Raw genomic sequence first — 16421 nt, 5'->3', positions numbered from 1 at the left:
TGGGCAGCCTGGTCTAGTGGTTGGCAATCCTGCACATAGCAGGGTGGCTGAAACTCAATCATCATTGTGGTCCTTTTTGACCCAGGCCATTCTATGATTCTATGATTCTATGTAAGAGGCACTAGAATACTTGATGTGATCCTTCCCAGCATCCAGCTTTTTATAATGAAGTTTACACTTTTGGCCAGTTCACACAGCCCATGTTTTTCTGAGGCTATTTCCAGGTTATGGATGTTCGTATTCAACACTACCATCTTAAAAGGCATGAATATAATGTGTTGTCATCTGGTCCACAGCAGGAAAAAGGAAACGGTATCGGATAACCTTGAACATTGCAGGATGTGACTGTATTGTTCCCTACAGAGATGCAGGCAAATATTATTTGTCTTTGAGATCCTTTATTCCCAAGCTCTCTCTGAATAGGAGCACTAATTTTGTCTCATTATCCTGATACAAGGCTCTGTTTACAGTCTATATCTGAGCAAACATTCAGCTGTGGGCTGTGGTCCTACCAAGTAGAAATGCATCCAAAGTAAGCGGAGAGGCAGATGGTAGCAGGTTCTCCAAGTTGTGACAATCATTTGTAACTGTCGCTTTTCATCTCAGACTGAACAGTTTTCTGTTCCAGATGACTTTATTTAATTGCTTGGATTTAGCCCTTATTCCTGATCACCGAGGTTGCTGGTTAGTTTGCAGGAACAGTGTGGGAACCAAGCCTTTCAGCAGTGAGGCTCAGGTGTCAGCCAGGATGCTGTAAAATGGGTTCCTAGCCAGGACAGGAGCTTGACAGTGCTCATCCTCTTCCTCTATTTTGTACCTGGAAGGCCTTTCTGTCTCAGACAGGAAAAAAGGCATCCCAGCTATGACTGGAAGGTTGGAAAATGCTCTTGAAGTAACGCTCACAAAGCTACTAGAAATAGACAGATGAGAGTTGAGACTTTCTGACCACTGAGAGTGCTGGAGCTTGACATGAGCGTCAGGCTTGCCTTGATGACTCCAAAGGTTTTGTTGGTTAAATTAAATAACCAATTTGAGCCCAAGTGGATTTAACACCAAGAGATAGTATGGCTGTGGCCCACTGTTCTGGCAAATATTATAACACCATACATATATAAAATTGTCCATATTCTGCAACTACCAGATAGTATCAGTTGCCAGCCAGGACTTTTCTCCTTTCCACCACTGCGTTCATTTTTGCTAGCTACTCTGCCCTCCTCATTCCTTACATTTTTTCTTCACTTTATGTAAGTTTTATCTGACATTTAATCCTCTAAGTATTTCATTACACTTACTCAAACTACATATCCAGCCTTGTCTCCAGCTATATTTTTTATCAGTTTTGTCCATCTGTTATTTACTCTGCGACTGTAGTCTCTAATGACCCTGACTGCAAACCCTCTGTTTGCAACTGAGGAGTATTTCGGAGAGTAGCTTTCACACTGTGAATAAGCTTTCTTACACTATTTTTCTTTTCCAACATAATATCCTTTGACACTAGAAATACACCATATTCCTGGAGTGCTTTCTTGAACATACCCAAGATTCCTTTCTGCTATGGTACTACTATGCTTCTGTACTTCTTATGCATTTTACTTTTGCTGTACAGACTGGTAAAGAAATAGGGAGCAATTGCTATTATCCATAGATATATTGAGATATACTGTGAACTTCATTTATTTGTTTTTTGTTGTTTCTGCTTGTTGGTTGGTTTGTTGCTTGGTTTTGGTCATATGGCAATGACTTTTCTTTCTACAAAACTTTTCCATGCATGGGGGGTTCAGGTTGGATATTAGGAAGAATTTCTTTCTCTTAAAGAGTGGTGAGACACTGGAACAGGCTGCCCAGGGCGGTGATGGAGTCATCACCACTGGAGGTGTTCTAAAACTGTGTAGGTGTTGCACTGAGGGACATGGTTGGTGGGCAATATTGGTTGTAGGTGAACATTTGGACTAGATGATCTTAGAGGTGTTTTCCAACCTTAAAGATTCTATGATTCACTTTTTCTAACTAGCATGGATTCTTCACTAGCTCTCTACTAATTGTAGATCTCATTTAGATAGACCTTTTTTCTGCTTTCTTAATTCTGTCTCATCTTCTATCCTCACTGATAATTTTGCACAGGTGTTTCTGGAGGGGCTATTCTTTAGAGTTGTCCTGTGTTGAAAACCACTGTGCTATTTGCATGTTTTCTCCAGTGCTTTTTTTTTTTTTTTTTTTTTTTTTTGTCATTAACAGAACTGGAGCTGCTAAATTTCAGTCAGAAAAATAGTGGAGATAATTTTTCTTAACTTTAAGATAAAACAATTTTTACGATATCATTGTGAAGCATTTTGGATCTCACTTTATCATTTTCTGCCTTTCTTCACCAGAAGAAAAGTCCTTTCCATCTTGTTATTCCTCACTCCTACAAACAGCTATTTCTACTGTAGGTGGCAGTTAAGATTGTTTGTCCCACCTTATCTTGATTAAACTAGTGGGAGGAAATTGTGTCCTGGCTAGCTGTTGTGTATAGAGCCTCCTTCTCTATTAGGGCAGTGAGTGGGTTGCACTTAAAGTTATGTTTTCTTTTCTCCACTTGAAGGTCAGTGGGACTGTCTGATTGATAGACAGGGTCTTTGACCACTACTCTCATGCAGTTCAAAATTTCCTTTCTCAGAAGAAAATCAAGTCATGAGTAAATTGAATCTGCTTTAATAATAATAATAATAATAATAATAATAATAATAATAATAATAATAATAAATCTGCCTTTTGTGCTACTTGCAAACTAGATAGACTGAACAAGGATAGCAGAATTTGACAAATTATCTAGTAAATGTAAAGCATATAATGGTTATCAAGACTCAGTTAAAACTGATCTTTTAGTAAATAATAACAGATACACAGTGAGATCATGAAAAGAACTTACTCAGATATAAAATTAGAAACCAAACCAGTAATTTCCTAACACAGATTAAAACCTAAACTCCTAGAAGTTTTAAATGCTAGCCACTCTTGAAATTTCCTGGGTCACTTAAATAAACATGTTTTTCTGTTCAGCACTAGGGATATCCTAACAAAAATTAACTGTTTTATTTCTTACTACCACCAAGCTGTCAGGTACCATAAATACATATATTCACATTTACATATAGAAATCCTTCAATTCATACTTAATCTTCTAATTGGACATTTCAATATGAAAAATTATCACAATTCATTAAAATAAGAAATTTCCTTTATTCATTTTTCTCTAAACTATAATATTTTAATTTATTAATCTGTGTTGGTAAGTAATGCCTTCAAAAACAGATATGCAATAAAGTAAGTAAAGTAAGAAAGTAAAAATAATATAAGTAGATTACAAATCACAGGTAAGGCACCACTTTTCCAACATTGGTGTCTTATGCTGGGAGCATCCTAAAAGTACTTTTATTAAACACAGTAAAAGTGACTTCCTTTCCACAGGTACTGAAAATTTGTCACCACTGATGACAACAAAGCAAGCAGGGCCTATTATTTTTGAAAAGCAGATAATACTTAGTAGGGACAGGAGTACAGATCTAATGTTGATCTCTTTCTGCGTAAGTCAACAGTGGAGCCAAAAAGAATCTCTTGCAGAATCCCACTGAAGTTTCCTACTCCTTTTTGTGTGTATTATTCCTCTTACTTTAGAAAGCTAGCTTTCAAATGTGGTTCTGACCCAAGAAACAGCAGATCAGTTCTTTTGAACTTGAACTCAGTAGTTATTTTAAGACTAGATCAACACTCAATCAAGTGTGAACAAACTCACTTAACATAGGGCAAGGTCAGTGGTCACCAAGGTTGATCGTCACTTAGAACATACAATGAAAACTCTCTGAGGCACTGTCTTCCTCTTTCTCTTTAATGGATGGAGGTAAACTGAGAGATCTTCCTTCTCTGGTACAACAGTCAGACATGGGAACTTCAGTATGGGAAATCCCAAAGTTCAGAGGCAGTCTTGATGTCCTCAGTGAACACAAAGCAACACTAGAGAGATTTCCTTTTCACATACATGTATTGTCATTTATACTTACTGAACATGAAAAATCCATGATATCTGGAGATCTTGCTCAACCAGTTCTGAAGATTTATTTGCAGATTTTAGCTGAAATAATGTATTGATTGGATCTTGTGTTATGATATCTGGAATGCCATCTCCAGCTGTATTTGAAAACAGTGTTCATATTTGAAAACAGTGTTCATGTAGCACCAAATTTAAGCAAAGAATGCTCACTTATTTACATATTTTGCATATTTATAAAAACATTACTGAATCAGTAAACATCTGGGTGCAAGTCCACTGTATATGCAAATGAGCCCAGACTGTTTGATTTTAAAGGACTTAATTAGATTGACCTCAGCTGAGATCCTAGCCTGCTGCAGTTAGCTGTGGATTACATTAAACTAGAGAAAAGCGGGAAACATGATGTGGCAACTATTTTATATCCTCTCTTGAATAGTCTGCACAACGGTATCAATTTCAAATCCACAAAATTGTAAAAGCAAAATAGCTGGGATAAAGCAGCACTAGACCCATGAAACAAGACTGAAATTACTTCTAACAGATTGTACTGGGACAGAACCAGTCAAATTTTTCACAGTATCTGAAGATCCACTTTTTTCCACCATACAGGTGACATAGGACCTCCCAGACGTATCTCTGCTGAAATGTTATTCCATGGTTTACTTTTCAGCTTGCAAGACAACTGGAGAATCTCCCTATGTTTTAATGAAAACAAAAATGCAGCTGGGTAGCATAATCTCCTGGAAAGCAATGGATTCTTACTTCATAAATACTTCTTACGTATTTGCTTACACCAGACTGAAACATGCTTCATGCTATTGAAGCAATAAACTCTACTTCCCAATATATCTTCAGCATTGCTAGCAGAGCTACATGAGCTATGCTGATACTGCTAGCTAACAGCCAGCCCCAGACTGATCCCCAGAGAGCATGATACCAGCCAGCTGGTGTCTGTGCTGCTTACCAACCCTGTGCAGAAGGCACCAGCCTTGGAGATGCAGAGCTGTGGAGAGAGTTCACTACACTGTGAGACTGCTCAAGATTATGACCTGCCCCTCCTTCATTCAGGGGTTTACACATACTCATAGCACTTTGTGTGTGTTCTCTGTCTATATGTATGCACCTGCAGATAAGCATGTTGGTTGCTACTTAAATAATCATAATTAACATTATGGTAGACATTTGCTGATACACATATGCATACATGTGCACGTGTGCATTGAGATTATTCATATATATTCATATATATTCATATGAGGGGAAGCAATATCCTGGACCTTCTGTTTGTTAACAGAGAAGATCTGGTGGGGGATGTAAAGGTTGGAGGCCGTCTGGGGCAAAGTCACGAGATGCTAGATTTCTCTATCTTTGTTGAACCACGGAGGGTAGTCAGCAGAACTGCTACCTTGGACTTCCGGAGGGCAGACTTCAACCTCTTTAGGACATTGGTTGAGAGGGTCCCTTGGGAAGTAGTTTTGGAGAGCGTGGGAGCCCAGGAAGGCTGGGAATATTTTAAGGAAACTGTTTTAAAGGTGCAGGACCTGACCATCCCCATGTCACAGAAGACGAACTGATGGGCAAGGAGGCCGGGCTAGCTGAACAGAGACATTTGGCTGGATCTCAAGAACAAAAGGGAAGTTTCTGGTCTCTGGAAGAATGGGCAAGCTACTTATGAGGATTGTAGGTATGTAGTGAAGCTGTGCAGGGAGAAAATTAGAAAAGCCAAAGCGCAGCTAGAACTGAGCTTGGCCACTAAAGCAAAGGAAAACAGTAAATGCTTTTATAAACACATTAACAGCAAGAGGAAGGCTAGGGAGACTCTCCATCCCTTGTTGGATGCCGAGGGCAACCTGGTCACCAAGGATAGGGATAAGGCTGAGGTACTTAATGCCTTCTTTGCCCCAGTCTTTAATAATAAGACTTGTTACTCCCTGGGAACACAGCCCCCTGTGCTGGTAGATAGGGATGGGGAACAGAATAAGCCCCTCATGATTCATGACAAGATAGTTTTGGACCTGCTGCGAAAGGTGGATGCTTACACGTCCATGGGGCCAGATGGGTTGCACCCTAGAGTGCTGAGGGAGTTGGCAGATGTGGTTGCCAAGCCACTCTCCATCATTTTTCAACAGTCCTGGCTAACCAGGGATGTCTCAGTGGATTGGAAACTGGCAAATGTGATGCCCATCTTCAAAAAGGGCCAGAAAGATGATCCTGGTAGCTACAGGCCTATTAGTCTCACCTTGGTGTCCGGGAAGGTTATGGAACGAATAATCTCGGGAACCATCATGGACCAATTAAAGGTCAACCAGGGGATCAAGCCCAGTCAGCATGGGTTTACGAATGGTAGATCCTGTCTAACAAAGCTAATTTCATTCTATGACAAGATGATCCGCTTAGTGGATGAGGGTCAGGCTGTCGATGTGGTCTACCTGGACTTCAGTAAGGCCTTTGACACTGTCCTTCATAACATTCTCGTGGAGAAGCTGGCTGCCCATGGTCTGGATGGGTGTATGCTCTGCTGGGTGAAGCACTGTCTGGATGGCCAGGCCCAAAGAGTTGTGGTCAATGGAGTTGAATCCAGTTGGCGGCTGGTCACAAGTGGTGTCCCCCAAGGCTCAGTGCTGGGGCCGCTTCTGTTCAACATCTTCATTGATGATGTTGATGAGGGGATTGAGTGCACCCTCAGTAAGTTTGCAGACGACACTAAGCTGGGAGGGAGTGTAGATCTACCAGAGGAGAGAAGGGCACTACAGAGGGACCTGAATAGACTGGATCGATGGGCCAAGGTTAACAGCATGAGTTTCATTAGAGCCAAGTGTTGGGTCCTGCGTTTTGGTCACAACAACCCCAGGCAACCCTACAGGCTTGGGCAGGTGTGGCTGGAAAGCTGCCTGATGGAAAGGCACCTTGGTGTACTGTTGGACAGTCAGCTGAATATGAGCCAGCAGTGTGCCCAGGTGGCCAAGAAGGCCAATGGCGTCCTGGCTTGTATCAAAAATGGTGTGGTGAGCAGGACTAGGGAAGTAATCCTGCCCCTGTACTCAGCACTGGTGAGGCCTCACCTTGAGTACTGTGTTCAGTTTTGGGTACCTCAATACAAGAAGGACATGGAAATACTGGAGCAGGTTCAGAGAAGGGCAACGAGGGTAGTGGAGGGCTTGGAAAATCAGCCCTATGAGGAGAGGCTGAGGGAGCTGGGGCTGTTTAGTCTGGGGAAGAGGAGGCTGAGGGGAGACCTTATTACTCTCTTCCAGTACCTGGAAGGTGTTTACAGTGAGAGCAGGGTAGGTCTCTTCTCACTGGTGACAGGTGACAAGACGAGGGAAAATGGTCTCAAGTTGCACCAAGATAAGTTTAGGTTGGATGTTAGGAAATACTTCTTTACAGAAAGGGTGGTTAAACACTGGAATAGGCTCCCCAGGGAGGTGGTTGAGTCACCGTCCCTGGATGTGTTTAAGAGCCGTTTGGATGTGGTGCTCAGAGATACGATTTAGCAGAGGGTTGTTAGAGTTAGGGTACTATGGTTAGGCTGCGGTTGGACTTGATGACCTTTGAGGTCCTTTCCAACCTCAGTAATTCTATGATTCTATGATATGGTTACCATAAGTGTAAGACTGTTATGCTAAATAGAAGGAAATATTGTGTTACTGACATAACTTTTTCATATGTTAATAGATTTAAATTCTGTTCATATAAGAGGACATCATCAACTTGAAAATCTCACTTGCTTCTGAAAGTACTTTTGTTGTTTCAAGGCTTACGTGAAGTTAATGTAACCATAAGGTAACAAAGGTTAAAATATTTGATCTGCTGTTCTGTTTATTTAGTGTGTTTGACAGCTTTTCACATATAGCAGGTTTCCTCAGCTAGTCAGCATCACCTATAGTCACAGACATCATGTTGAAAACAAAGAGAAAAATCAGACTTGAGCGAAAAAATTTTTGCCTTTTTCTCTTTACCACCTGACCCTGATCAAGGAATATTTTTAAACATAAACATAGCCCTAGATGTAACCAGGGGAAAAAAAAAAAAAAAAAAAAAAAAAAAAAAAAAAAAAAAAAAAAAAAAAAACCTGAAGAAATATTTGTTATTTCTATGTTTTAAAAAATAGCAATTCTGTGAAGTTCTACACAGCTTAGACCCATTGCCAATGCAATTCATGGGCAGATGTTGTCCTTGAAACTATTCTTAACTCATCCCATGAAACTGATTCAATTTTAATTTGATAATCTCCCTTTAATGGTGTTTATCGTACAGTCAGTGCTAGTTAATAGGAATATTCACTTCTTTGCCATTAGATGGTTCCTTGTAAGGTATTCAATGGATATTTCAGATGTCATGCCAGATATTATGGATACCTGACAATTTACTATTATTTTCATATATGAGTAGCTCCCTTGAATATCTTTTAAATTTGAGGAAACATTACATTATTTTTCAAATACATGAAGAAAACATTGCTATCATTACAGATTAAACAATTCAGCTTACATTTCTTCCAGCTGTACAGCTGAAAATGAGCCCTGTTCTACAATTATGGTAGCTTCTCATCCCCATTATGTAGCAGAAGGGGATATTTACATTTTTTCCATCATAATGAACTAAAAGTAAGCCTCAGAAAATGCTTGCATTTGTTAGAGATGACCCTTGTTTTATACTAGAAAAAAAAAAAAAAAAAGCAGAGGCTTTGGTCCTTCAAGAGTGGATTGCCTTTTATAATCAGGGTTGTTTCCATGCAGCTGTGTTTGAGTTCTGGTTTGAGCATGGTAACTATTAAAAAATGTGGAGGAAAGTAGGCAAGTGATTCTGAGAGGGAAATGAACTAAATTTTATTTATTTATTTATTTTTCATTGAAACAGTGTGAGATTTGGTTTCACTCTGTACCTTTAGAACAGAACCTTTATTATAATCTCAGGAATGGCTGCTTTACTGTCAACTTCCCACACTCGGTTTTTCAGCAGCATCTCTTGTCACTTTACATTTTCTTTCCTACTTTTAATTGCTCCCCTTTAAAGGAAGACTGCCAACATTTTCTAGCTATATTTAAAATTGGCAGGTCAAGAAAATAGAAGAGTAATTTTACCTTATTTTTTCCTCCTAATTATATCTATCTTGTTGAATTTTGGGCTGAATTCAAGGCAAGTCTTGCTCCAGTGGTGGAATATTACTATATTGCTTGTAAATGGAGCAATTGCAGTTTGTCAACTAATTAGTTGCAAGCGATTTGTTCAGTGAGGTTGTGGGAGGAATGACCATAGAGTGAATGAGCTGGGTGGAAAAGAACAGTGGCTGTAATGGGAACGAGCTATGAATTACTGTGTCGTGAACAGAACGGCTTCCATTAATCTGTACCAAAAAAAAAAAAAAAAAAAAAAAAGGAGTGAAGCAGACTGTTTGCAAAAGTCAAGCCACTTCCTACATGATTTTTTTTCCTTTTTTTTTTTTTTTTTTTTTTAAAGATGTAGTTCCAATCTTGGGGAATGTTTGCCATTTTGGCTTTGGTTAACGTTTCTATTTTTTTCTCCATTATTTAAATAATTGATAAGTCTCAAGAGTTCTGGATAGTTAGGAAGAGGATCAATTTGCATCTTGATGTGCAATTTGGTTTCATAATAATAAAAAAGTGCATTGTTTAAATAGTTACATGGCGGTTACTGTTAGATAAAATAAGAACTTAGTGTTCCAGGATAAACATACGTCATAAAAGGAAAGCAAAAGAGGAAATACAGATTTTATTAATTTGCTGTTTAAATGGTACATCTTCAAATGCTGTTTGCTTCAGTGGGTCCAAAATATAATTTATCTGTTATGTTCACTTTATAGCATTAGACTGCCTAAAGCCATAACACCCAACCAACTGAAGTAAAATGTGCTGTCAAACAAATAGTGAAAGAGGGAATTAAAGAGAACACCTGTGTCTTGTTATTAGAAATCATATACATGCTGGACATGTAATAGCCTAAATAATACAAATTTAGCTAGAAGTAACAAAGCAGATGGAAACATCTGTATCTCGTATGTAGTGACAGTTATTGGATGGTTAAGTATCTGGCCACATTTTTCCCCTCAGTAAACATTATTTGTGTAGTCCTTTTCATCATTTGCATCTTTAACCCTTTTAAAATTTTGATATCAAATGAAGATTGCTATGCTGTCATTGTTAGCTGATAGAAGATTAGCACAGGGAGACAGCCTGGCAGATATAAATACACAGGCACAGATGTAAGTCCTTTAAATGTCCAGTATAGAATTAAAATGAACATAGCAATTGGCATAAATGGAAAATGAATCATTAGAACTTCCTTGTGTGTATTGTTTTCTCCCTAAAAACAGAAAAAAGAGTGCTGCAATGCTGGATTTTGCTGAGATGACAGGCAGCACTTCAAATGCAACCAGGTTAACACATCATCACAAGTCAAAATTTTTGAACTTGAGGTTGAAGAAATTTAGCTCTCCCAAATATCAGATGTCTACAGTGAAGGTACAGAATATGCAAGCAAGCTGTCCTGTTTTAGTCAGTGTGGTGAATGGAATGGGGGAACCATTCAGTTGGTCAGGTGTCAGTATCTATTTTAGAGTGAGCTGAATAACTCTACAACCTCCATCAACAGTATTGACAAAGTCCTCTGATTTTAGACATTGAGCTTGTTAATAGAAACTGAGGCTGTAAGACATTTTAAACTGAATGTCTGAATCCAAACCTGAACCTCACTTTTGTAGTTCCTTTATACATACACAGTTCCTAACGTGACAGTATCTGCAGTCACCCTAACTGCTTAAATTTTTAAAGGATTATGTTAGATGCTGCCTGACCATGGTGGGAAAAGATTGCTTTCTACTAGTGCCACACGTATTTTTAAGTGATGTCTTTTCTGGCCAATATTTCCTTGGGGAATGGAAAGAAACACAACAGAAACAATAAAAACAGATCACGTGCAATGTGCAAAGCAGGCAGGACCTTAAAATGAAATATATAATTTTCTATAATATGAATTTGAGCAAAAAATCAGCAAAGGAGAATTCTTTAAACGTGTTCTCTCTTTATCACATACTTAAAGGAACTGAGTGCAATAAGTCTCAAAAAAGTAGCATTAAGAATGACTTTTTTTTTTCAGGTGTTGGCTGTACTTTGTCAGCAAACTGAGATGGTTGCAGACTGGACATAATGAACCAGAATATTTCTAAGATGCTATGATCACAGATGCTAATACAAATCCTGTGGTAGATGAAGTTTAGAATACATGAGATGAGCAAAAAAATACTTCTCTAATACTCCTTAGTGGCATGCATCATGCCTTTTGAGAAGTGACAGTGTTCCAAGAAGATATATTGGAAGTATGACTAAGAACTGACTTGTTGCTTATGTTGACATATGAATATCCTAAACTGCTATTCTGCTTCATTTTGTGGTTTACATCCTGATGCTTCCAAATAAAATGCTGCCTAATGCACCTATTAAAGTTCTGTGGAACTATTTTCTGATTGAGAATCTTCTTCCTCAGACCATCTATTTGGTTCATGTATGACATAATGCTCCTGAATTTGTTTTTATCACTTTTTGACATAGGCATAATGGCTTTAGATGTTACAGCTGCTTGCATAACTATAGAATGCTTTTTCAAATTCTCCTAGTGTCCTTTTCTCAAGGATTTCCTACAGATGATCTGCAGAGGCTGGGCTGCATTTTGCTGAACTCGTGTTCTGAGGACAGCAGAGGATACTCACTGTTAAGAGGTTCTTCTGACACAGGAAGAGCAGTTGTTGCAAAAAGAAAAACAAACAAACAAACGGAAAGCAGTAATTTCTTTTACTTTAAGCTTCTTCTTCATCCCACTGGATTTATCAGAAAGAAAGTCTTACCACTCTTCTGCTCTTCATCCAGCTATTGTGCAAGTTATATAATAAAAAGAAAACATACTGCTAATGAAATTGCATTTCTTAATGTATTATTCACCAATCTCTAGGGTTTCAACACTATTCTGTATTGCTAAACACTTTTTGCATTCATTATTTAACATGCAACAAAAAATCAAATAAACCAAGCTATTTGAGTGGTAGATCAGTGGCAGAGAACATGAATTTTCCAAATAAAAACACTTTTTAATTTAAATCTTCTTAGACTCTACCACAAAATTTTCAAAAACACTCCAAAGAGTAAATTTCAATTTTAAAACATGTGCCGTAGGCCAGCTTTCCCTAGAGATGGTAAAGAAGGCATCTCTCTACTGTAAGATCTTTCTCACTCCGCATTTCCAAGGCAATAAACAATTTCCTAGATCACTTAGTTTCTGCTTATATATCACCCATACAAATCAGTGACAGCTGTTGTATTGTGACAAACATAATGCCACCCAATGTACTTTATTGATGGATTCTGCTTGTGAGCTTTAGTGCACCTTTCTTTAAATCCTTGGTGGCAGCCAACCTGGTAAAGCTGAGGAAGGTAGGAACATTGTAGAAAAGGAGAAAATATGAAGAGAATATATACTAGTGCTTTCTTTAATCCAGTGAAGCTTATTGCTCGAAAATAGCAATTTAATGTTTTCTATGTTTTGTACCATTTGCCATTTGGGTATGACAGAATCCTATTTTCATATTCACATGCTGTCTAAAAGTCTCCAGTAAAGACTATTTCCCGTTTTCATTTTTAAAGAAATTTGGTTTTCTTCTCGGTATTCCAACATTGGTTAAAAGCATGGCTTATACTAGTTTATAGCATTAATAACCAGTCATTGTATTAAGGTGTAAAACCAGTTTAAGGACTTCAGTCTTCGAAAATTTCATTACATGGAATGGTTGTTCTTTTCACAGACAGTGGTACGATTTTTTAATTATTCCATTACACTGGAGGCTCAAATCTCCAAGATGTTGCCTTATGAAGTCACTACAAAACCAAAATTCCTTCCACTAGAAAACTCATTCCACATGACATGGTATGACTAAAGATATAATGTTCCTTCATCTTCAAAACACTGCAAGACAAAGCATCCTCCCTGTATCCATTTTCTTTCTTCCTTTGCCTGTCCCATCATTATTTGTTAATGTCCTGCTTCCTACAGTGAATTATAATTTAGTTCTTTGTGTACTTTTTCCTGATCTTGGTGCATGTTCAAAATTTCCAGTGTTTCTTGATGCTTGTGTTCAGAATATTTCTTTCACCTAAAAATAGTATATTTTTAGCCATCCTTAATGGAGGGGGGAAAAAGTACACAAATTGAAGCCCATTGAAAACCCAGAATTTCCAATAGATAAATATAAAGGCCCCAAAGCCATCAGAATATTAGCCAAATGTGAACTTAAAAAAGCTCTTCAATAAAAATGACTCATGATTGTTGAACTGGCAAGGCAGCAGTAGGAGCACTTACACTGTAGCATGTGCTGTGGAGTCAGTCAGCTTCTTGCCAGCTTTTACCAGTGCGGTGATAGCAGTATAACCTGCAAATGTTCCCATGGGATTCCTAATAGGTAGGTGTCAATGTATTTCACCTTGCAGGTGAGCCTCAGAGCAAATTATACTAATAAGGATTCCCAGAATGGTTATTTGGGAAGGACAACATTAGAGCATAATGATGGATATTGCAATGGATATGTTAATACTTAATTAACTAACCTACTTATAGTCATCTCTATAGCACTCATTATCAGAGCAGCTGTGATCTGATTATATCAGCAATCTGAACTTTATCAAATCATTAATTTATGGCTATAACAGTTTGGGAAGAGAATTATAAAATGGCTAACATTGCTGTTATTGTAATGCCTGACATAGCCCACTCGCAACTGCTAATTAATTACGTGATCAATCCTTATTATGGCTAATACCTGTTTATTTGTCAGCTGTGGAGCGTTATAGTTTTAAATAACATGGTATTAAGGACTTAATACTTTGGATGTAATTTAATCTCTTGGGAGGCTGTTTTAGAACGGTGAATAGTCTTACATTCTTTTGGACACAGGGCACGGTGCCTTGTGACACAGTTAAGTGCAGAACATAAAATGATGGGGCCCTGTTTGATAGTGCTGCTTGGAATGGGTGCCAGAAAATATGTGCTTAGCAGTGTGTGAAGGAACTCACCCAAGCCAGGTGGGATTCCCAAATTCATGAAAACAGAAAAAAATGTGTCCAATATCACTATAATGTAGAAAGTCTGGAAGAATGAGAATTTAGAAACATATTTCATTTTATCTTCTGCTAACTGCAGGGAAGAACTGATGTTTTGCTGTGCTGATGGATGGCTCAGGAACTGTCAAATTAAATGCTGTGATTAGTGCCAATCTGCACTGGGTCTTGAGGGCAACAATCATAGATAGGGGTAAAATGTGGATTCTGTTTGTTTTCATAAAATTGCTTTTATAGCTATTCAAGAATATTTTTTCTCACTCTGTTGAACTGAACAGCCTCATTTATGGCTGCAGACTGAGTCAGCTTTCTGTTGACGGTGAAATGTATTCCTTTTGATAGGTTGTTAGACTGACAGTGGTAGAAGTTGAAGTCATTTGTTTACCCACAAAACATGTTCTGTGGAATCAGTGTCACAACATGTTTTCTAATACATATATCCAGTTTTTTTTTTTTTTCTAACTTGGAAGGCATGATGCCTAAAGTGAGTAGAGGATTTTCAGCCTCATGTCTCGTAAGCTACTGGTCATTAAACTTCAAAACTGCAACACTCTGCACCTACATTGTTTGTGTGTGAAACAAATGAGTCCAATTCATTGAACTGAGACCATCAACTCATTTTATGTATGCCCCTGAACAAGCATCACAAGGAGAGAAAGAACTGTGTGTAAGGATAAGTTATAACAACCTTTATCGTTCTCCCTCAGCAGATCCAATAATTTTCCTGTTGTCCTGTTTTTAACCTTTATAGAAGAGGAATCTGAAAAGGGCAATGTAATTTTTAACAAATTCCCCATCTACATCCAGGTTCGGCTCATTTTCATTTCATTTTTAATATCTAGACTTTTAATCCTGAAACAGACTGTCATTCCTGCCTCAACTCCCCAAAAGGTATTAATTCAAAATCACATAAAGGTAAAAACTCCAAGTCATTCAGCGATAGTAAAGGTATGAAATGCCAGTAAATGCACTGTTTCTTCCCAGTACAGTGGTCCTCCAGTGGAAAATATAGAAAATCCCACTGGGTCACTTATGAAATCACACTAAGACTGCTGAATCCCCAAAGCTTTGAGAATTGTGATAAAAAAGAACTTATGTTTTACCTGTTAATGATAAAACCATACATGCCTGTGTCGTTGAGGTTTTTATCTCATGCTCCAAAATATTTCTTTTATTGGAATCCAGCAGTTAAGTTTCTGGTTGAGATTTGTACATTTCAGTGTCCATTTGGAAAGAAACCTTTATGTATGTCACACTAGCAAAACTAGCTTTTTGGGCAACTGTGCAAAAGTTCTGCTGCTTGTTATTCTTCTATCTGATTTCTTTTTTGGAGCCGCTTTGGGCTTTTTGCAACACTGTTATTTTAAGTGAGTATTCTGTGGGAGAACTTCAGTTTAGATGAACCAAACATTACTGTGATATTTGCAGTGACACTAGCAACCTTTTGTGACTGAGTGGTGTGTATTGTAAAAAAAGTTGGAATGGCCATGATCCAAAAAAATATTAGTAGGTATCTAATATTAAAATCCAACACGATGTGAGGGGCTTGCATGAAAACTCAACACTCTTCACACTGATCAGCTTCAAACTGACATTACTTTACAGATATAATAGGAAGAATGTTCACCTCAAAAAAAAAAAAAAAAAAAAATCCTACAGCAACTGAGTGGCTTATTTTGTAGCCTCTTCTCCAAAAGAGAAAGGAGATGAATCATCATGGAGTAAAACTGACAGCTGAGGGGGTGCATTCTCTTAAAAGATGCCAAGAACAAGGAGCACTGTGCACTCTTGCATGGCAACAAGCTTTGTGGGTTTGTTTTACTTCTAGCTCTTGCTTTTGTGTTGTTAGTTTGCCATCTATCCCAGGTGCCATTACAGAAATGAGCAGTTTGTGAGTGAAGAAAAAAGAAAAGTTATTGTCAGGGAGATGGCACAGAAATACAAAAATAAGGAATGAAATAAATAGCAAGATGTACTCTTTGTTTACATGGCAAACTCTAGCTAAATAAACCATCCACAGCTTGAAAAGGGTCCTGCCAGAATTTCTCTGCAATCAAATCAGAATTCAGACTTTGTCTTGGAGACTGTGATTTTATTGCCAATCATGCGCATCCCAAGTAAACCACCACTGTCTAAACACTTCATACATAGGGCAATTTGTCAGATTCTAAAGATGAAACCATAATCCTATAGCATATTTTTATACCAAGTAATGTTTTCTTCTCCTTTTTCAGTACCATGTGTTCTGCATACAAATGAGCTCCGACATTAAA

At 38.1% G+C, this 16421-nt stretch overlaps 2 protein-coding genes across 2 annotated transcripts in view; both read left to right on the top strand.

Moving 5' to 3' along the window:
• GPC6 (glypican 6) overlaps nt 1–16421 on the top strand; it is a 736111-nt gene that overhangs the window by 428528 nt on the left and 291162 nt on the right. The gene's annotated exons all lie outside the window — the stretch shown is intronic.
• On the top strand, nt 6754–8039 carry LOC112531540. The gene has a single exon (XM_025146757.2). The coding sequence runs from the start codon at nt 6823–6825 to the stop codon at nt 7519–7521; it is 699 nt and encodes a 232-aa protein (XP_025002525.1). The 5' UTR covers nt 6754–6822; the 3' UTR covers nt 7522–8039.

This window comes from Gallus gallus, chromosome 1 (genome assembly GCF_016699485.2).
Source record: "Gallus gallus isolate bGalGal1 chromosome 1, bGalGal1.mat.broiler.GRCg7b, whole genome shotgun sequence".
NCBI lineage: Eukaryota > Metazoa > Chordata > Aves > Galliformes > Phasianidae > Gallus > Gallus gallus.
Note: the sequence above shows the minus strand (reverse complement) of the source record. Positions and strands in the feature narration are given on the sequence as shown.